The following is a 23,568-nucleotide window of genomic DNA, read 5'->3' on the forward strand; positions in this document are numbered from 1 at the left end:
AACTACGAGTGGTCCTAAATGGCAAAACGGTGTTTCTACAATCACCAGAGGAGGCATGGGAATGGTTGGAGTTAAGAGGCCTGACGGAGGGCCGCCGCGGACGAGCCGCTCGAAGAGGTAGGAAGAGACAGCGCAATAGGGATCGTCTGCCCGCGGGGCCAACTCGGGCCCAGAGAGAGTCAGTGAAGATAGAGGCCCTGGACGTTGTGGCCCCGGTGTGCGGGAGTGCGCCCTCACAGGTCAATAGTGCAAGAGACTCGGACGTGGCGTCGGTCTCTTCAGAAGGAGGCTCCAGCTACCCCGGCGACGCCCCTAGAGTGACTCCCCAAACATCGGATGAACTGGCATAAGTGTCTTCCCGATTGGCACTGGAGGATAACGATACTTTGTTGAAGAGGCCTCGACGACCTCGCAGCCACCCCCTCAACCGGTTTCTCGGCCATTCATTCAGAATAGCGAGAACTCAAACTGACTTGTTGTTATTACTGCACGGTTAACTGGGCAACCTACAGTTTGAGAGGTGCTCTGGGGTTAGGGCGTTGGGGTTTACAATTTAGTTCATTGATGGTGGCACTGGGGTTACGATTTACTCACATTAAATTTAACGAGGAGGGTAGGGAACTAAGGCACGGGAAGGAAGGGAGGAACAATGCGGTTCACCACACACCGATATGGCTAGTTATTCATTCTTGACCTGGAACGTCAGGGGACTGGGCTCGCCCTCTAAAAGACATTGTGTACTCTCGTACTTGAAACGGAGGGGGGTACATATCGGCCTGCTGCAAGAAACACACCTCACAGCTAATGAGATAGATAAATTGAAGCGCAGATGGAGGGGTCAGATCTTCGCTACTAAAAACTCAGCCTACGCCAGGGGAGCACAAGTGTGGATAAGAGCGGGGGTTCCTTTTGAGGTGACATCCACCAAGATTGACCACGAAGGTAGATTTGTGATGGTGGGGGGCCTCCTACACGGTGTACCAACTACCCTATGCAGCATTTACGCCCCCAATCAGGACCAAATCCCCTTTTTACAGCAATTGTCTAGACATCTTACACGTAGAAATGGGGAGGAATTATTCATCGGAGGAGATTTCAACAGTGTGGTAGATGTGGACATGGACCGCTCCACCCCGCCACTTAAGGGGCCGATAACACATAAAATAGCCAGCCATTCCAGGGACTGATAGATGCTTGGCGCGCCAAACACCCGACAGACAGGGACTACTCATACTATTCTAGCTTACACCACCTACACACTAGGATAGATAGGATCATATGCTCCGCACAGGCTACACAAAATGTAACTCACACGGAATACCTAGGTCGCACCCTGTCCGATCATAACCCCTTATTGCTGGTATGGAAGGCAACTGAGGATAGGCCCCCCATTCCGTTGTGGAGATTACGTCCATCTGCCCTGGAGGACCAGTCATACAGAGAGTCACTCCGCTCCCATATAACAGATCATGTTACCCTTAATGCCAGATCAGCAACATCTAGGAGCATAGAATAGGAAACCCTCAAGGTAGCAGTGAGAGGCCAATGCATGAGCCAGACGACTGGAATCCAGCGCACACTAGAGAGGGAGCTGGTTAAGCTAGAAGAGACCATCCACGAACTGGAAAGGAACAGTCACGGTACAGAAACAGAGAAAGACAAATTAAAAGAAGCTAGGTCCTCGCATTCCCGAATTGAAGAACAACTAAGATTACATAGCGTACGAAGATACTGGGCCTCGGTGCAAGCAGAAGAAGGTAGATCTGGGAGAATGCTGGCCTGGTTGGTAAGACCGGGAAACGAAGGGGCACCTATAGTAAATGTGCGTGACATGAAGGGGAGGACTCACCACGCACCTAGAGAAGTCAATGTGGCTTTCCTAGAGTACTATACCTTTTTATACAGGCAACCAGACCCAATCAAACTAGAGCAGGTCCATGCATACTTACACCCGTTACCACCATCCACACTGACAGATAGCGACAGGGATGTCCTGGGGGGCCCGGTGTCCCTGGAAGAAGTACAAGAAGCCATATCACAGTTAGCTGCTGGGAAAACCCCACTAATAGGGTACTGATGGGCTGCTGATGGACTTCTATAAAAAGTACTCTTCACTGCTAGCTCCCAGACTGGTAGAAACATTCACAGAGGCATTCCAACGGGGTATACTTCCTGGCTCTATGAGGGAGGCACTGGTAGTCCCCCTGCCTAAGCGAGACACAGGCGAACTATCGGTGACCGACTTCCACCCATTGTCAATGCTAAATTGTGACTTCAAAATCCTCAGTAAACTTATGGCCAATCGGATCCTTCAACATATCCCTAATCTGATACACCATGATCAAAATGATTTTATCCCAGCACGGAACACATCCCTAAACCTGAGGCGCCTGTTCTCCATTTTACACATGCCACACACTGAGAAGCCCCCAGGTGCAACCCTGCTGGCAATAGACTTCGAGAAGGCATTTGACTCCCTAAAATGGGATTTCCTACCAACAGTGATGCTCCTAATGGGGCTGGGAACCAACTGGGTACGCTGGGTGGATCTATTATATGCATCCCCCCTTGCGAGAGTGAAGACCGGAAAGTCGGTCTCGGAGGCATATCCAGTTTACAGGGGCACTAGACAGGGATGTCCTCTGTCCCCTCTGTTGTTCGCCCTGGCAATTGAGCCCCTGGCCGCCCAGTTCCGCTCCGCCGGCTTGGGCAGGGGGATAATGCTAGGACTAACTGAAAATATTATCTCACTACGCAGATGATGTCCTAATATATTTGAGGGAGGGCGAGACAGGCCTACCCTGGGCATTAGAGGCGCTCGATAATTTCGGAGCCCTTTCAGGACTCCGATTAAATAGAAATAAGACCTTTGTCTTCTCACTGGAATCAGGTGGAGTACGCCCAACGACATGCCCTCTGGACGTTGTGTGGGCCCCACGCACCTTTAAATACCTGGGCATCCAGGTGTTCCACGACCTGAGAGACTTACGTGAGGGTAACATAGGTAAAGCAGTCCGAGCGCTCCGCTCCTCAGTGGGATTTTGGAGATCTCTTAAACTGACCATATCAGCTAGGATATCCCTATCAAAAATGATAATGCTCCCACGGCTCCTGCATTTCTTTACTAGCCTGCCAGTAGTGAGTCCCTCAACTTGGTTCCACGAGTTAAACACCCTACTCAGAGAGTTTATATGGGATGGAGGTCGCAGACGCGCCTCGCTCCCTGTCCTCTGTAGACCGGTGATCGAGGAGGGCCTCGGGGTGCCAGATTTTGAATCCTATTATTTGGCCTGTCAGTTGCAGTGGGCGGCCGGATGGCTGGCGGGGAGAGGATGCACGGAGGAGCTCACCGCTGGCAGGGGAGTGGCGGAAATCGGATGCTGGCGTTCATGTTAGCCCGAACAGTGAAGTGCAAAATAGAGAGTACATTACTGAATGCTGGAAGAGATGCTCACGCAGAACGGGAACAGGTACACCATACTCCCCGGCCCTTCCATTACAGTGGCTGGTGCTTGACCCATTAGACGGATCGAGGACTTGTGGTGGGTTAGGGATATGGGCGAGTAAAGGGGTTGGAACTCTCTGAGACTTCTTTCAGGGAGGAATACTGAGATCATTCATGGATCTGGTCGAAGGGAATCAAATACCGACTGGGCAGTTCTTAACCTACCAACACCTGACTCACCGTATTAAAATAAACTGGGGAACGATTAATACAGAACCAGAGACACACAATATTATACATATCCTCCTGACCATGGGCGAAGATACCCATCTGGTCGCAAAACTGTACAGGGCCCAAAATGAGTGCACTCTGACCCCCCTCCAAGCCCTTTGCGAGAGATGGGAAAGGGCACTGGGTAATACTCTGACAGAGGCAGAGTGGAAGAAAGCAATGGCATACCCTAGAACAGTAACTAGGAACACACGTCTAAGATATATACAATTTAATTATTTGCACAGAACATATCTCACACTGCATAGACTAAACATCATCTACGGGGGAAACCGCAGATCATGCCCCAGATGCAACAAACTAGATTCAGACCTGGACCATATGCTATGGCACTGCCCAGATATCCGGCGGGCCTGGGAGAAGATACTGAGCAAACTTGAGAAATCACTGGGTGTCAAACAGCCGCAGACCCCATCGCTGTGTTTGCTGGGACTGCATTCGGGATTGACGCTGGGTGCAGCAACTACCAGATTTCAGGACCTGGCATTGGCACTTTACAGGAGACAAATAACACTAAACTGGAAAGCTTCTAGCTCCCCCCCATTGGAAGTCTGGCGACGTGAAGTCACAAAATGGGCCAGAGCAGAACTTCAGGTCTTGGAGTGCGAAGAATTGAGGGGACTGCACCAGAAACCCATTGCCCTTTTCTGGGAGGAAATATTAAGAGGATGGGAATCTCGAGATAGCGACGAGGAAACACAAGAAGAGTAGCCGAGACACAATCTGACCAAAGGTAGTCAGGTAGACCAGAACACATAAACATGCACAACGAACTGAAGGGGAAGATTGGTAGACCTAGCACAGAGAGTAGGATAGCCAGGGAGGGCAGCAGTCACATGGGAGTGAGCGACACTATATAACTCTGATCAGGAGCCAGCCCAGGTACACAGACACACAGCCAATAACCCCTGAGTAAACAGTTGAGATTAAACTCAACAAGAAAACTCCAGTCCGTAGGAGGCTGGCCTGGCTTGTAGTGGGTACCAAGGGGTACTTACACTCTGTGCCAGGTCCAGTAATCCCTTATTAGTGTAGAAGAGGTGTTTCTAGCAGCTTAGGCTGATAGAAGGTAGCTATAGCAGAGCAGCTTAGGCTGAACTAGGAGACATGCAAAGCTTCCACTATACCACTGGTGTCATATGCACAATATCGAAAGAAAACACAATACACAGATATACTAAAAATAAAGGTACTTTATTTTTATGACAATATGCCAAAAGTATCTCAGTGAGTACCCTCAGTATGAGGATGCAAAATATACACAAGATATATGTACACAATACCAAAAATATGCAGTAATAGCAAAAGGAAGTAATGCAAGCAGTGTATAGTTACAATAGATTGCAATAGGAGCACATAGGTATAGGGGCAACACAAACCATATACTCCAAAAGTGGAATGCGAATAACGTATGGACCCCAAACCTATGTGAGCTCGTAGAGGGTCGCTGGGACTGTAAGAAAACAGTGAGGGTTAGAAAAATAGCCCACCCCAAGACCCTGAAAAGTAGGTGTAAAGTGCACCTATATTCCCCAGAGAGCACAGAAGTCATGATAGGGGAATTCTGCAAGGAAGACCAACAACAGCAATACAACCAAAGTGGATTTCCGGACGAGAGTACCTGTGGAACAAGGGGACCAAGTCCAAGAGTCGCGACAAAGTCGAGATTGGGCAGATGCCCAGGAAATTCCAGCTGAGGGTGCAAAGAAGCTGCCACTGGATGGTAGAAGCTGTGGATTCTGCAAGAGCGAAGAGGGCTAGAAACTTCCCCTTTGGAGGATGGATGTCCCACGTCGTGAAGAAGCTTGCAGAGGAGTTCCCATGCAGAAAGATCGCAAACAAGCCTTGCTAGCTGCAAGGATCGTGGTTAGGGTTTTTGGATGCTGCTGTGGCCCAGGAGGGACCAGGATGTCGCCACTTGGATGAGGAGACAGGGGGGGCACCCAGCAAGTCAGGGAGCCCTCACAGAAGCAGGCAGCACCCGCAGAAGTGCCAGAACAGGCACTACAAAGAAGGGTGAACCAGAGCTCACCCGAAGTCACAAAAGGAGATCCCACGACGCCGGAGGACAACTCAGGAGGCTGTTCACTGCAGGTTAGAGTGTCAGGGACCCAGGCTTGGCTGTGCACAAAGGAAATCCTGGAAGAGTGCATAGGAGCCGTAGCAGCTGCAAATCACTCGGTACCCAGCAATGCAGTCTAGCGTAGGGAGGCAAGGACTTACGTCCACCAAACTTGGACTGAAGAGTCACTGGACTATGGGAGTCACTTGGACAGAGTTGCTGAGTTCCAGGGACCACGCTTGTTGTGCTGAGAGGGGACCCAGAGGACCGGTGATGCAGTTCTTTTGGTGCCTGCGGTTGCAGGGGGAGGATTCCGTCGTCCCACGGGAGATTGCTTCAGAGCTTCTAGTGCAGAGAGGAGGCATACTACCCCCACAGCATGCACCACCAGGAAAACAGTTGAGAAGGCGGCAGGATCAGCGATACAAGGTTGCAGTAGTCGTCTTTGCTACTTTGTTGCAGTTTTGCAGGCGTCCTGAGCAATGTTCCCTGTAAAACGCGAGCGTGCACGCAGCTTTCCTTCCCCCATCGCGCAGGCCCCTTCGGCAAGCGTGCACGTTAATAAATAAGCCTTTTAGAGCGATATACGTGCTCCCCTAAGGCAGATAATGCTCATATTTGAATCTGGATTGAAGTGAATGAAAACAGCATTTAAATGCCGCAGGAGTGTTTTAAACATCATTTGGAGTACTTTAGCATACAAGTGAGCAAGTGATATTTATGTTGAAAATTAATGGTTAATGAGCTAGGAAATGCTTCAGAACAGTAGGAAATGTGCTGTTATCAACTTTTCCATCATTGTCATACTTCATAGTAGTTTATATGCATTATCACTTTCTCAGCTCAAATAAGCCTTTTAGAGCGATAGTCGTGCTCTCCTATTGCAGAAAATGCTCATATTTGAATCTGGATTGAAGTCAAAGAAAACAGCGTTTAAAGGCCTCGGGCAATGTTCCTCTGTTTTCTCTAACTGGGGAGTAGGTGGCACTTAACAGGTCATGTCCTTGGGGTGTGCATCCAGGTCACAAAACTGCCTTGATGCCCTATTGCATGGAGCAATGATATCCCTTTTTTGCTTTAGTGGTATGGAGAGGCTAATGCCAAAGATCTTGGCTAGTTATGCGCTGCACGCGCGTGAATGGTCAATTTCTTGGCGCACGTATCATTGGCTGCAGCGCACAGAGACCGCACACTGCCGCACACAGTGGAAACAAATTAGAGGGAACATTAGTCCTGAGCAGTCAGCGGTCGATCCTTTGGCAGAAGGTGAAGAGAGAGATGCAGAGGAACTCTGATGAGCACTTGCATTCGTTATCTAAAGAATTCCCCAAAGCAGAGACCCTAAATAGCCATAAAAGGAGGTTTGGCTACCTAGGAAGGAGGATAGGCTACCAACACAGGTAAGAGCCTATCAGAAGGAGTCTCTGACGTCACCTGCTGGCACTGGCCACTCAGAGCAGTCCAGTGTGCCAGCAGCACCTCTGTTTCCAAGATGGCAGAGGTCTGGAGCACACTGGAGGAGCTCTGGGCACCTCCCCTGTGAGGTGCAGGTCAGCAGAGTGGTCACTCCCCTTTCCTTTGTCCAGTTTCGCACCAGAGCAGGGCTGGGGGATCCCTGAAGCGGTGTAGACTGGCTTATGCAGAGATGGGCACCGTCTGTGCCCATCAAAGCATTTCCAGAGGCTGGGGGAGGCTACTCCTCCCCAGCCCTAACACCTATTTCCAAAGGGAGAGGGTGTAACACCCTCTCTCTGAGGAAGTCCTTTGTTCTGCCTTCCTGGACCAGGCCTGGCTAAACCCCAGGAGGGCAGAAACCTGTCTGAGGGGTTGGCAGCAGCAGCAGCTGCAGTGAAACCCCAGGAAAGGTAGTTTGACAGTACCTGGGTCTGTGCTAGAGACTCGGGGATCATGGTGACAATTCCATGATATTAGACATGTTACATGGCCATGTTCGGAGTTACCATTGTGTCGCTATACATAGTTAGTGACCTATGTACAGTGCACGTGTGTAATGGTGTCCCCGCACTCACAAAGTCAGGGGAATTTGCCATGAATGATGTGGGGGCACCTTGGCTAGTGCCAGGGTGCCCACACACTAAGTAACTTAGCACCCAACCTTTACCAGGTAAAGGTTAGACATATAGGTGACTTATAAGTTACTTAAGTGCAGTGGTAAATGGCTGTGAAATAACGTGGACGTTATTTCACTCAGGCTGCAGTGGCAGGCCTGTGTAAGAATTGTCAGAGCTCCCTATGGGTGGCAAAAGAAATGCTGCAGCCCATAGGGATCTCCTGGAACCCCAATACCCTGGGTACCTCAGTACTATATACTAGGGAATTATAAGGGTGTTCCAGTATGCCAATGTGAATTGGTGAAATTGGGCACTAGCCTGTTAGTGACAATTTGTAAAGAGAGAGCATAACCACTGAGGTTCTGGTTAGCAGAGCCTCAGTGAGACAGTTAGGCATCACACAGGGAACACATACATATAGGTCACGAACTTATGAGCACTGGGGTCCTGGCTAGCAGGGTCCCAGTGACACATAACAAACATAGGGTTTTCACTATGAGCACTGGGCCCTGGCTAGCAGGATCCCAGTAAGACAGTTAAAACACCCTGACATATACTCACAAACAGGCCAAAAGTGGGGGTAACAAGGCTAGAAAGAGGCTACTTTCTCACACAGTCCCAGCTGACTAGTCCTTAACCCACCCTACTAGGAGCTTCACCTCAATGAACCGCCAACATGTAAATAGTTATTAAGAATCTCTATTGAGAAGATGCATAGACCACGAATACGCTTATGCAAGTACTATCCACAGATTGAAACAGTACAACAACGGTTGGTAATAATTAATGTGGACTATTGTACAAGTTATAATTGTATTAAGAATGTATTAAAATAAAATGACAATAATCTCACTTCTATATGCACAATACCTTCAACCATTCCCCCTTTAAATTATTTGGCCAATGCTCTCTTAAAGACGTGAACAGGTGTCTCGGGTCCATATCATAAGCAGAAGCGTGTAGTCTTGGGAACTTTAATTAGTAAATTGCTCCACTGCTGAACCTACTCTTCAATAGCAATGCATGCTGGTCTTTGTAGTGGTCATGTTTTTTTAAACAAAAAGTCAGTGCATGAGACTTAGTTTGCAAGTAGCCGAAGCCCAAGTAGCAGGAAAGAGAAACCAATGCCTAAAAGGTAGCTAAATTCACAGAAACAATGGGAATGAGAAGCACAACTGCAGGAAAAACAAGCCAAATAAACCAAACAGTTTCAGATGTGCATTAAGAAACAAAGTTTCTAACAACAGGATACAGAAAGGAGTGACGTAAAGTATCTAACTCATGGCTGAGCAACTTTAAAAAAAATGCGCCTGGTGACTGCTTTCTATAGAGTAAGCTCATGACTGGTTGGTGGTTTCACCTACCCTCAAACTTTTGTTTGTGACCAAGGGTTTGCTGTGAAACGTAGTTTTTAGTATTTTATGGCTGGTATAGTAAATTTAGCATGTTACAAAAACATAGTAGGACTCTTCAGTCTTGTGATGAAATTCTAAATTTTCCATTTCTTTCTCTAAAATGAATAAAAATAGCTTGTTATTTACTTTTATCATAATTGACAAGTACTTTTACTTGCTCCTCAAGATTGCTGCGGCAATCCGCTATTGCTATCCATGCTCTAAACCATTTTCTCCCTCAGCATATCTCCTTTCCTAGCAAATCTTGACTTAATACTCTTTCAGGAACAAAAACAACATGGGATCCCTAATGTAGTCTAGCAAAGCTGCTAGACTTATAAAACGTGAAGCCTTTTGTTTCTTTCAACAATCCAAAATATTAAAAAAGTATTTTCCTTTGGCGCAAGCAACACTTGACACATTCAAGTCAGCCATACAAGGTTACAGGTGCTACATATTGGCACACCATAATCTGATCATTGTCTCTAGTTGGTGGATGTCCCATTAACACCATCCTTATGGGGATCAGATGGTAGTGGTGAAGAGCGATACTAAGCATTGCTCAAAAATACAAGTCTCTATTGTTTGCGAATACTGATTGGGACCACTGTTGTAGGGAGGTGAGTTAAGGCTCACAGTGGACTTCTTGGGTGGTCCTAATCTCTACGGAGGATATATCTTGAAATTGGCTGGGTATTTGGAGAAATATTAAGTGACTCAATGGACTAAAGTCATCCACTGGACAACTAGCCCCTACTTCAAAATGGGGGTGCACAGATTTAATGATATATTATACAGCCCTTCAAATCTGCTGAACTGTGTATCTCAGGAAAGTGGTTTAAATGTACCAGAATCAAGTGGTCAGTTGAGCTCACATAACATACAGCTAGGCTCCAAGGTGAAGTTTTTTTAAAGTGGTGATGACAATACCCATCGGGCACACACAACTTGTCTTGCAGAATTGCATCTTGTCATGGTCACAATAATGCAAAAATCAGGCTGTACAAGTTGGATCCTACCAAATGCAACACCTTTACCAATGATGGCATCCCTCATGGATCGGGGCAGTTCTACTGCAGCACTCAATGGACGGTAATGACTAAAGTCATTGCATGTGATAGAAGAGACCGCACCACAACCTCTGTGCCCAACAGTGCAGATTAAATGAAAGTCACTGTACTCCTTTCTAGGAGCAGTTTTTCATCTGTACTTGTATGGTCACCCTTTCACTGCGGTCAGAGATTACAAGCCACTGATCCCCACATTTGACATTTAGTTATTATTATATGTAATAAACAAGGAAGCAAGTGATGTTTACAAGCCAGGAACAAACAAACCAGATAGCGTCCACCAAGATCTGTGTAGGATGCAGTAGCAGCTTAAACTCAAGGAGAAAAACCATGGTTATGTCTGCATAAACCATGCCTAGGACATTCACCAAGGAAGAAGTGATGTAATCCTCCATTAATGATGCTGATGAGGAGACCATCACAAAGAACCTTTGCCTTTAAAGTAAACAACCAAAGAAGATAGGCAGAAGTCACCACCCTGCCAAAAAAACATCCAAATGAACACCCGGGAAGGGTCACTGCTAAAGTAATAGGCCTGTCATTCTCATGCCATTATAGGAATGAATAGAGCAGCTGGCACAAATGTCAGAGTTCAGAAGAAAGTATGTTTTCTTGGAATAGAAAGCAAGATGGAGTAACAAACAATTCTGTCTGATGGTGGTGCGTCTAAAAATGCTGAAAAACCATGTGCAAATCATGTACTTGGCAGAAGGTCGGTGAAGATTTTGTGCACTATTTGTATAAGAAAGGACCTAGGCACACTATAACAATAAACTAACCATTACATTTTTAGAAATATACAATCCAACAATACATAATGGATAAAGAAACATTATAGAAAAAAGAACAAAAAAGATCCCATAAACATAATCAATCCGTCTTTAATATGGCGAAAGGCAGCGAAGAACAGCCAACACGTGTTTCGTCGAGGGGAGTATAATCCCTTTGACTTTTTCAAGGCTATAAAACATAACAAAAAGCAACATTTACCCTTGAAAACAAAATAATGATAAGAAAGAACATCCATATACATAGTACAGACAACTGAAAATAGGTATCTCCCAAAACTCAATGGTGTCAAAATTTACATCAATAGCAGTTATATATACACCACTTTGTAATTAATTATATCTTGTATGTACAAATTGATAATTAAACCTCACATCCGAAAGGTGAAAGTGATCAACCACACCACAGAAAAGCGCGAATGACTGCAAAATGGTGAATATCAATAAATAGTTGTCAATATTAACAAGTGACTATCACCAGCAACCAAATAATGTGTGTATCCCCATATCATCACCTAAAGTCAACAATACAAGAAAACATACCTCGCTGACATTCAAAATTGATTCAAATACACCAACCAATAGGCGTTTAGAGGAACACTGTTGTGCAAAAAAGATGTAATTAATATCAAATTTACCATATAAGAAGTTAATCGAAATAAAAAACAAAATAGGATTATATGTGCACCACCAAAAACCCAAAGTGCAAAATATTCAAATAACCTACCCGTACGTCGCAAACTACTATCATCAAAACATAAGGCTCGCAAATCCATTCAAAACCTAAAATGAACCTGAAATAATCAAACATAGCACTCAAGTCACCATCACTACAGACAAAACGGGGCTTAATTGAAATAATAATGCCCCTCTCAAACTCACCCACATAAGTTTTTCAAAGAGCAGGAGTCCGAATATTCGGTCCCGCGTTTGCCTGATAAGCGTTTACCGCTGCCGCCATTGGTAAACGCTATTAAAGCAAGCTGGTACGCGCATGTGAATTACAGCGCGTCCACAGATCAGCACTACTGCTAACCTACGGCAGAGCACGGGCGCCATCTTAGAGTGAGACGCTATATATTGACAAATATATATAATACGTTACCACAATGACAATAGACGACATATTGTCCATAAACAACACAATGAAAATACTAATTAATGTGAGAAACTATAAACGAACAGCAATTAACCATGCAATTTACACAAAAGGTAACAATAATTGAAATACATAATTTTATATTGAAAAAATGTAACTAATTTTGTGCACTACCTAAAAGACCTCACGAACGCCAGTGGTACTAAACAGCTGCTCCTGCTTCCACATGGTTGATTTCCTGTCTTCTACTGCAGTTGAGGTACTAAAATCAAAAGGGAGTAAGATTTTTGTGTCCTATGGCATAACCGGGGAAATAGAATTTGACAATGGTCCTCATTTCAGGGGAATACGTCACAATGCAACTAGAAATGCTTACTCCTTGATGAAAGTTATAGAGTTCCAAAAGGTGCAACAGCAAAATGCTCAGCATTTCTCAACACTGAGAGCAAAACAAATAGCTACATACTTGCTTCTCCAGAGTTACAAATCCACCTCTCACTAGTCTGGTGAGCAAGCGATCAGACGCATCTATCCTGTTTGGGAGGTGCACTCATTAGGATAGTTTTGTTAATATTTCTGGCAATTTGTTTGTAGAATTACTGCTATCCCCCCCACCCCCCCAAGATTACTGGGTTGAATCATAAATATGGGAGAAAGGAATACCACTAGCAGTATTACCATCTGCCCATCCTTGTTTGGAGCCACAGTGTGCAATCCGTTTGTAAAGCGGTCTATAGGCCTCATGTTGTGAAGCAGGCCTAACCAACCTCACTAAATATATTGCCAATTTTAATAGTTACATAACACTTAAGTTTTCCAGGGCAATGCACTCAAGTACCTGTTATAAAGGAACAAAGAAGGACTACAAGTCCCAGAAAATCCTAGCTAGCATGAACTATGCAAGCATAGACTTCTACTACCTACAAGCTTGTGGGTATAATCTGAATATTATAGCTTAAAATACCTACGTGCTCAGTGCTATAGGATGAAAAGTCAGAACTGGCTGGATATTATCGCAGTGGCATGGGGAGTTTGGAATGAGATTACTTAGGCTAGTAACAAATCTCTTTCAAGTGCTTAATTTGTGCACATAATGGGCACCTGCCAGAACTATCTTATCCTTCAATCCAATAGCAGAAAATGTCAGCAAATAAGGAAGTTAAAAATAGGAAAATCATAAGCATAAGTGAGGCCCATTCAGTGCAGGGGGGTCCCCCGGAACCCCTCAATCTTTCAAAAAGGTTGATGTACACATAACGATAAAGGTAGACCTACAGTTTATAGAACGCCTTAGAACATACTTTAAAAAGTTAAATAAATGAGTCACTAACTTTGGATAAAGTTTTGAAGAAATGTCGGTCCTTCTCGACCACGTTTTAGTTAACCTTCCAAAAGATGTGCGCTCTAGAAAAATAAACTTCAAGAAGAAGAATTAAATCACATATCTTTGTAATTTCTACCTTTGTGAGTGCTATGCGAACGAATGAAAGTCGCCTTTCATCTAAACAAACATTCTTTTCAAGTGTTGAAAATATCAAAGGTCGATCACGTAACTGTTTCAAAGTAAAGCAGACTGGTTACATATAATTCGGAGCTATGACAAAGAAATCCAACATTACATCTTTTGCAGCGAGAAAATCCAAAACAGTGGCGTAACGAAAGACCCCGCAGCCTCAAGCTCACGTTTCGTCCAGTCACTGATCCAAAATGGAATATAATACTGGTTTAAGATGAAGGGCTGGATAACCAGCCCAGCGGCAGGGCCGCCATATGAATGCACAGAAAAGCTTTAACCAGCTGGTCTTTCCACGAAGAGTACTACGTAGAAATAGTTATAATACAGCGGTGGATAGGTTATAAAAACACATTTGATTGACTGTAAAATAAGTAACAGTTTTGTAGTATATCTTCTTGCGTGCTTTAAAGATTAAAACAAACAAACAAAAAAAAAAACACGACATCCAATACCATGATACATTGCATCCAAACAGCAATTAGCAGCGAATATTAGGCACGTGCATCCTACGTGCATCAAGGTCGATTTAAACTACGATCTGATAACGGAGCCGCAAAGGTGCCCATCAAAGAACTACTTAAACTATCTGATGATCAAGAACAGTTAAAAATTATAACAACCAAAAATTTCGACTAGTTTAAAATCTCTGCTTCCTACCTCCGCCCGCCCGGTATGTCAGGTGTTCGGATAAAGAATAATTACACCTGATTCGTTTTTTTTTCTCTCCGAAATTGTGGTTAACCAATGAGGCAGCTCGACCTATCCCAGCCACTTCCGCTGCGCTCCGCAGGGCTGCTATAAATCACGGAGTTTGTGGTCCCTTTAGTTTTCAATTTTTGTTGAGACGGGTGGTTGTTTCAGATCGTGTTGGCGAATGTTTGCCTAAACCAACTTTTTATTTTGGAGTTTGGGAAATTGGTTGTTTTTGATGTGGGTGATATGTTTTTAAGTGTTTTTTTTTCAAGCTACTTTCATTTCAAACTATAGTTTGGTTTCGCGAAAGGGCATTTATTTCTTTTTTTTACTTTTTCCGCTGTTGGTTTTGCACTTGTATCTTTTAATGAAATTTACTTTTTTGTTTATTTTTTTTCAAAAAACTATCGTTTGAAAAAAGCTGGTGTTCGAAAGAACTATTAAGTATTTTTTTTATTCGAGTTTTTTGTTTGCAGTTTAACCTGTGTGTGATTTGCATTTTTTGGGGTTGTGCGTTCGAAGTTGCAAACCGAGCATGGAACCTACTGCACACGTACTAGAACTCCTATAGCAAAGACATCTTAAAGGATGGGGAATGACTAACCGTACAAAGCTTGGGTGGAATGTTTTACTAGAAGAATAGTTGCTTCAGGCTGAAGGAAGGACACGCGCCAAGTTACTGACCCACTGTTCTCTTTTTCTTGCTGAAACAGTTTTACGTTTTGTTACAAAGGCATGGTGATCGTATGCCAACGATATGGCTTGAATAATCCATGCTCCCACCCTTGCACATAATTTTCTTACCTTTTAATAATGCATGAGTCCACAGCATAGCCCTTTTTTTTGTTGGCGGAACTCTAGACTGGTTCTGACAAAAGCATCACTAGTTTTAAGATCACCTATAAGTAACGTTCTGGAGGTAATAGTTACATCAGAGCATCCAGAAATTGCAGATACTTCTAGCCAGTTGTGATGGACAGCCTTGATTTTATTAAAGACAAGGGAGGTTCATATTATGCAGTCGCTTACTGTATTATTCGCAGCACTTTATAAACTACCACACCCGTAATTCTAGTGTTTTTTTTTTGTCTCGCATAAAGCGCCATAGGGAAAAACACTTGGTTTAAATGGGCCTATTGAGGTACATTATTCTTTCGTTGATGTATCCCGAGAACGTTTTTAAATTTCTATCTGAAAATTCGGAAACCATTTAAGAAAAAGCCAACTGTCACTACATTAGATCTTCCAGTACTCTGCATTCTTTTTTTCATGTATCCAGAAATCGGAATCCAATTGGATGGTGCCAGTTTTCTCCAATGGTTCAGTTTGTCGACTAACTGGTCACCCCCGGAACTATAGGCGGCCCACAGAAAGTAATGTCACCAGTCTGGTACTGAATGGGAGACTTGCAGACTTAAAGGAGAGATGATAGATGGTATTGGCCTCTGCCTTTAATAGAGTAAGGAGGCCTGCAACAACCAGACTGACCTATAATGTTTAAATAATTATACCACAAGCCGTGTGCATAATTGGGCCCTAGGGGGCAGTGGAAAGGAAACTTAATGCTGTTTTGTATGAGTGCTAAAAACACAATATTCTGTAAAATAACCAATATTTTTGAAAACTTAGTTTGCGTGCTTTTTTATGTCTATGTAAATATACCTGCTGAAATCTGACTACTATATCAATCCCCGACTGAAACCACATGTACCCAACTGTTTACAAGAAAAACACCTCCCAAACACCCCCCCTTAAAGTTATTCCTATGTGCACAGAAAACTTTGGAACCCATAGTCCCTCTGAATGTGTCCCAAGAGATGCGTCCACACCTGCCTTAACCATCACCTCTATTACCCAGGTACTCGGGGGTTGTATTGGTGTGAATGGTTTCCTCTGGGCTGTTAATAGCTGAAGTCCCTCCCCCCCCCCCCCCCCCCCCCATATGACTGACAGGATAACTAAATAAATATTATATTGGAGCAAAGTTTCCTCGTTCAGATTGCACACTGGATTTTAGCAGGGCATTGCCTACATACAGACACCACCAAACAAACATTGCTTAACTGCTAGGTATTCCCCTTGATGCACGTGTTCAAACAAAAACTGCTACTGAGGGGTACAATATATCGCTTTCATCCGTAACAGCAAATAAAGGATATATATATATATATATAATATACACACAGACACTGCACTGTCACCTGAAAGGCTTTTGAGACTAGACTCTCCTGATAATTTTGCCTTAGGCTAATTTGATTTCTCCAGCTCACCATGACATTGCTCACAATCAAATAACAATGTGCCAAAATCTAAGTCTTTTCACAATGCCAGGCTTAAACGTATCTTATTGTAATTTGACAAAAACCATAACAAAGACTGGCAGCCAACGCCAGACCTATTTCCTCGTCAATGTTCTTTTAATGGATCTGTAATGTGTGAAATGGAATGGCTCCTTTGTGTTGGTCTTTTATTTCTCAATGTTTTGAACACCCCTCGTTATCACCAAAGTTTTTAAAAATAGTTGTTTAAACTGCTGTGCACAAATAAGTGGTCCTATACGGTACACAACAAGTCTCGTAAGGCTCCTTAAAGTGACTTCATATGGTGAACTTATGTCTTGTCCCAAACAATGCTTAATGAGCTAACAAGGTTAAATGGTTGCTGACACAAAAACCTCAAAGTAAATAATTCACCCTGCCTTACTTTGAGGCAGGATTGGTTAGGTACTAAGGCCTTTTAAAAATGCCTTAAATACCAATGCTTTTAGTAAATTAAAATTTTGGAACATATCAGTCATTATTGTGTAACAATACTTTACATGCTCCATTTTCACTGATTCTTGCAGCAAGATTTCTTCACTTCTGAGCAGTTTGTAGGGGGCCACATAGCTTCATTACAAGACAAAACTAGAGCTGAAACGTCTGTCCAGGTTTAGTGTTTTGTTGTAGCACTGCTCTCTTAATGTGAGGCATTCAATCTGCCTTCAGTTCTTCCAAGAGATGTGAACCCTAAAGATCACGCTGCTGATATCCTCTAACCAGTAACAGTTTATGCATACATGTGTGCAATGGATTGAAACCCCCAAAACAAGTAACTGACACCACATCAGTTGATTTTGGACAGAATTATGTAGCAGTTTATTGGTTGAGGTAAAGAGTAATTTACAGACAATTCCAGGACAGCTAGCGATAAGGCCTTAGCTAGCAGCCTGCCTGACTAGCCAAAAGGCACTAAATTATATGCTTTGTTGACAAACTAATTTCTGTGAAGCCCAGTAAAACTGACACTCATGCAGGGAGAAGCCCTCCCAAGCCAGCTTCTAGTTGCTTTGGGATACCACTGCCCATAAGAATAAATGAAGTGCTGTCACTTTCATTTTGGGGCCTGCTTTAAGGACTCCAGGGATTTTGGCTTGAAGCACCCCGCTTGGGGCTCTTTTTTTTTTTTTGTACACTGTACACTGTCTGCTGCGTGTGAGACCTTTTGAATAGCCTTTTAACTTTGCTTTTCCTTGGAGTGGCATCCACTGGCATGGAACCCTCCAATAGCATGTGCAGGTTCATGACATCTTATGTACAGCCAGCCCACTCAATGCTTCTTCCAAGTCCAACAAACATAATATGTGGGCAGCCTTTGTGTTTGATACCATACTTTTTCTGAATATTTATCAAGCTGTGACCTATTAAACCAAAACCCTAGCTAACTATGAATTATTACACAGTGCTGCTCACCCATCTGTTCAATGACTCAAGCAGTTTCTGACATGGTGCCATGTCACACCGAGGAGAGTAAACTGGTATAAAAAGTAAATTGTTTACCACATTATCTTCATATGGTAAAGTTATTAATCCAGTTATTACTGGTATGACCAAAACAAGAATGACTGGCCTTTTTAACCAGACCCTAGCATAGTTTATTGCAAAGGCTCAGTCAGCTACGGCATGACGACAAAACCCAACCACGTTACTAGTTTTTGTGAAACTGACTTCAGCTCCTTGACTTGGCCTTTGAGCTACACTTGTAAGAAAGAAATGGGAGTTGACCCGCAATCTGCCCTAGCATGAAATAAACGTGCTCACACAGTCTATGCAAAATGGCTAATGCACTGAAGTCATTATACAGGAAGAAAAAAAAAAAAAGTGTTTCTTAAACAAAAAAGAGCAGAACACTCACTAACACGTTATTTTATCTTGTGATATGAAGCACTACTGATTAAATGATGTGAAATAACTGAGGTAGACTTTCTGCAAGTAGTTTACAAAGAAGATGCATCAATCCTACATAACAAAGCAAGAGTTAATGGTTAATGTAAGCCAGTGAAGCTAAACCACTTGTCAGGCTCTGTTTTGTCTGAGTCCCATTTGCATACCTCTTTCTGGAGCTAGGATGGTCTTGAAAGCCGAGACTGCTGTTCTAATCTAATCTCAAATGAGTGTGTGGAATGGCATCTCCATGTGGCCACGAAACCGTAGAAAGTTGTGGCTGAGTGCTTTCCTTTCTGCATGACTCTGAAGATAGCTTGACCTGTGTTTTTATAATTCTAATTAAGCCGTATGAGTCTACTGGGTCGCAGGCTGGTTTACCCCCATACTTACAAGTGAACAGTTCCATGCCCACAATGGTCACTTACTGATCAGGAACCCCATTTCTATAATTTGCTTCTGTTGAGGCTGCACCACTTACATGTAGGACTTGCATGCTGTACTGAGTTTGTACCTAATGTATTGAACCTAGCCTCCAGTTAGCTGCACCTGAATTCCCCGAGGAAGGCCAACATGAACACTCCAAACCCAGTGCTGCCTCATCAGTAGAGTAGGTGAGAATGTCGTGGTTTGTATTTCACAACAAGATATTCAGTAGGATCTTGGCCATCCAGCTCCTTGTTTTCAGAAATTGCCTAGTGCCTTGGTGCGGCTTGAAAAAGTATCTAGGTTCTGAACGACCCTGTAGTTTTGTGTGCAGTGCCACTGCTGCTACATGCTTTGGTAACAATATTCCCTCTGATTGTTTACTTGTATTTCTGGAAGTGTAAGATTTTGTTGCATTGCAGGCAAGGCTCTGTGCTCCAAGAAACTAACCATGTTTGTGAGCACAGTGTGCAGCTACCAAGATCAGTGACAGTTACTACTCCAAACCTTTGTTTACAGCAAACAAGATGTTGAAGTTTGTGCATATTCGTTAAAAGTTCCTAAAAGAGAAATCTCAATTGTAGTACAGAACACATTTACATTACGATTCTGAGAGTACTGATTGTCATGATGCTCATGTCAAGACAGTGTGTGAGATTTCACACCAAGTACACCTATGGACTGTGGTATGTGTTTTGGTGGGAGGAGGTATAGGATGGTGGGGGGGTTTCAGACAAGTACCAGTGCTAGATGACGTGTTGCTAATTGTTGAGCCTTACTATTCTTCCAGTATTGATAAACAATGTGGCACATGGGTGTATCATTTGATTTATATAAACATTCTCTACGTTAACTACTTACTTTTTGCTGTAGAGTGATAGAAATAATTTTGTGTCCTGATGAATGACACACCCCTATTGTTGAGTTTACAGATTGTCAGAAACAAGTTGACCCCATCATCACTATTGGGTTGAAGTCACACTCACTTTTACTTTTTAACATGTCTCTTGGGGAATGCAATTAAATTGTGAATCAGTCCACCAACAGGTATTTTTAGTTTCTATATTATCGCCATATATTTTGCCACACCTTACAGCTCACGTAGGGACTTACACCTAATGAAAGACCGGAAGTGCTCCTTTCCATTCAGGGGAGTTGTGGTCAACAGCACTACTGTTCGGAAGTCCTACAAACTCCAGTTTTCATAGAAAGTTAGATGTCGAGTACATTCTACATCAAACACAATACACTTTGTTTTGGTCTGGAAGCTATCTTTGGTCACATGATGTTTTTCTGTAGGAAAATGCATTTTAGACTGGGGAAATTTTATACTTTGGCATTCATGGTAAGTGGAAATGTAGCAAGTGATCCATTTTGGGCGGTGCACTTAGTCAGACCCTAGCTTACCATTTGTAAGTGTATTTTTAACACTTATTGAGACAGATTACAGCACTGGTTCACTTTCTGCCCTGGAGTAGACTGCACCTGGCATGCTAAACATTTTTCAGTGCTTTTCACACTGCAAATATACTTTGTGTAGATGTTATACTCCTTCAGATTCAATATATTGTAAAAATAATCTTCTGTTGGAAAATGGGTCATTGGTAAGGGCAGGTAGGTACCTACACTTAGCAACAGGCCACTAACCTCCACTTAGATCCAGTCAGGTCTCAGTAAATTAAACTTAGCTCAACCCTTGGTAACGAGGGACAAGGCTTAACTTAGGAGACAGAGTGTAAAGCATTCAAATATCACAAAACAGTAATTAAAACACAGGAAACAGTTTACAAATCCAAAATCAATGTATAAAAATAGGAACTATTTTTATCTTTAAAATGACACCAAAACAAATAAAATTTGATAAGGGGAACCACAGATATGAATTTTTAAAGAATTAATGCTTTCTAGCGCATAGAAGCAACTAGCGTTCAAAGGGTTAAAAAGGTCACACTGGAAAGGAACAAAGTCCAGAGTTCAGGCCACCCGTGAGGTAACACTGTCACACTTACTTTCAGAAGTGTTTGATTCAGGAAAGTGGGCCACAGCACCAGCCAAGGGTTCAGAGGCTCTGGTGTGCCTCTTGGGGTCTGGGACTACAACTCCCAAAATGCACCTCTTCAACTTATGGAGTTGCTCCAAACTTCTGGATCTTCTTCCAGAGGCCCTTTTTGTGTCCTTGAAGTGTCCACAACTTGATCCAAGGTTCCAGAAGCTCTGAGTTGCTCCTTGGGAGTTGGGACTACAATTCCCAGAATGCACCTGGTCAGAATCCTCAAATGGCCCCTGGACGCTGGTCACCTGGGCTCTGCTTGCAGGACATGATGCAGGGGACTCTGGGCAGCTCCTTTGTACCTGTAGCAAACAGGGAATCCCTTCTTGAAACGGTAGACGGGTACATTCCTTTTAGTGGTGAAGCCCAAGTGTGCAACTGGTGCAGTCCCCCAGAGTGCAGTGTCCAGGTCCAGGTGCAGGTCATGAGTCCAGCAGGGCAGTCCTTCTTCTCCTGTAGTTCTTCCTTGTTGGAATCTGATAGGGATCTGAGGTGTGGGTGCAGGTCTGCCAGTTTTATCTCTGCTCCTGGGTGAAAAACAAGGGGGGTCCTGGTTCTCCAATCAGGGTCAGGGTCCTTCCCCCTTTGATGACCACTTCCCAGGAAGTGTGGCAAAAATCAATCCCAGGGAGCAACATACCTCAAAAATCCATCATGGCTGAAACTGTTTTTTGGAGGTTACATCTGGCTGGCACCACCCACTGGTGTGGCTAAAAATCCTAAACACACATTCCTCTCCTGCCTTCTCCTAATCTAATCAAGGGGGCACCTAATTGCCTGGGTTTGCAGGGTGTTGGGTGCGAGGGTGTTGCTGGGTTGCTCCAAATGTCCTTCTCTGCCTTTTGAAGACCAGTCTGGCAGCCCTCCCCCTTCTGCTTCCTCATCTGCTGACGGGGAGATCTCCTCCCCCAGGCACATCTTTGTGTGGAGCCATGCCACTTCACACCTCATCAAGGCAGCCTAGCCAGGCTGCCAGAGGCTAACCAATCAGAACACAGCAGCAAAAACACTGCAGGGCTGAAGTTGGCAACTTTTCAAGTAAAGTCTAAAACTCTTTACCTTAACAAGTTTATATTAAATCCCACAAATGGAAGTTTTGGGATTTATTATAACAATTAATTTGATACCAAACTTCTGGTATCTGTTACTTAAGGTGACTTTTAAAATTAAAATAAAGTCTACCCATTCTAGCCTATAGAGGCCATTCACTACAACGAGGGAAAAACAAATGTGGCTGTTTTACCTCACTAGGGCTTATACAACTATTTTTATAAGGTCCCTGCTTATAGTTACATGGCACCCAGCCCTAGGGGCACATAGGGCACACCTTAGGGGTGATTTATATGTAAAAATAATGAAGTTTAAGACTTTGGAACTACTTTTAATTCCAAAGTCGAATTTGCATGTAACTTTTTTAATTTAAAAGCAGCCAGCAAGGCAGGCCTGCCTTTAAAATGACACTGGGCACCTCAGCAGTGCACCTATGGATGCACAACCTATGCTGTGGTCCCTAAACCTCCATGCCCTACCATATACTAGGGACTTATAGATAGGTTGACTTAGCCAATTATAATTAGCCTAATTTGCATACTGATTTTACACAGAGCACAGGCCCTGGGACTGCTTAGCAGTACCCAGGGCACCATCAGAGTCAGGAAAACACCAGCAAAAAGTAGAAATGGGGGCAAAAAGTTAGGGGGCCTCTGCAATCAGCCCTGTTCTCTCACAGCTTCCTAATGTTGAATGTAAACTGTCTTGCTTCTTTTCTAATACGCTTTCTGGACATTAAATACTTTCACGAGCTGCTGTGGTACTAAACTTTTTGCAGTCAGGTCAAAGTAATTTTCAAACTTGCCCAATTCTCCAAAACCTACCAGGCTTGTTTGAGGGTATTTGAAAATTAATGTGAACTTGTGAGACACTAGATGTTACAAAAGCATTTTCTCTGTGCTACAGTCTGAGTAACCCCATGATGCTCACTGCCGCACATATTTTAGTCTTGCCACAGGTAAAGTTTTTAGTACCTACAGTGTTTTTTTTTTTTTTTTCTCCAATGATTTAGCTGTAAAGATTCTGTATATACTTCCCCCCCCCCCCCCCTCCCCCTTTTAAACACTATGGTAGGAAAATCCGAAGGTACCAAATGCTCTGTGAAAGTTTAGCAAGGTTCTCTTACAATTGTACAGTATTAAATACATTACACAAAGATTGTCTTGTGAAACTGATCTGGGGAAAAAGAATTTCGCACCATGTCATGTAACAGCCATTCTATGGACTGTTGAATAGCTGAAAGCCTATGATACCTGGATCTTCTGCTTTACAAACTGAAGAACTAGAATTTTAAATAACACTGTTGCGCAAAATCTCTAAATTTCTTATGCACATTTTGACACTCTATCAAAACTTTCTTTGAAAATGGATATCTGGGGTCTGGAGGGAAGGCTACACCTGGCTTAATCA

The 23,568-nt window shown here is 43.6% G+C and overlaps 1 protein-coding gene across 1 annotated transcript in view; it reads right to left on the reverse strand.

The window, feature by feature from the left end:
- The window catches only part of CIBAR2 (CBY1 interacting BAR domain containing 2), a 254,259-nt gene extending 239,901 nt beyond the window's left edge, over positions 1 to 14,358 (reverse strand). The window contains exons 1-2 of the mRNA XM_069216272.1: positions 14,190 to 14,358; positions 13,553 to 13,638 (exon numbers count right to left, since the gene is read on the reverse strand). Of these exons, the coding sequence (XP_069072373.1) occupies positions 13,553 to 13,638; positions 14,190 to 14,204 (101 nt within the window). The 5' untranslated portion in view covers positions 14,205 to 14,358. The remainder of the gene's footprint in view (positions 1 to 13,552; positions 13,639 to 14,189) is intronic.
- Between the last annotated feature and the right edge of the window lie 9,210 nt (positions 14,359 to 23,568).

This window comes from Pleurodeles waltl, chromosome 12, assembly GCF_031143425.1.
Source record: "Pleurodeles waltl isolate 20211129_DDA chromosome 12, aPleWal1.hap1.20221129, whole genome shotgun sequence".
In the NCBI taxonomy this organism is placed as follows: domain Eukaryota; kingdom Metazoa; phylum Chordata; class Amphibia; order Caudata; family Salamandridae; genus Pleurodeles; species Pleurodeles waltl.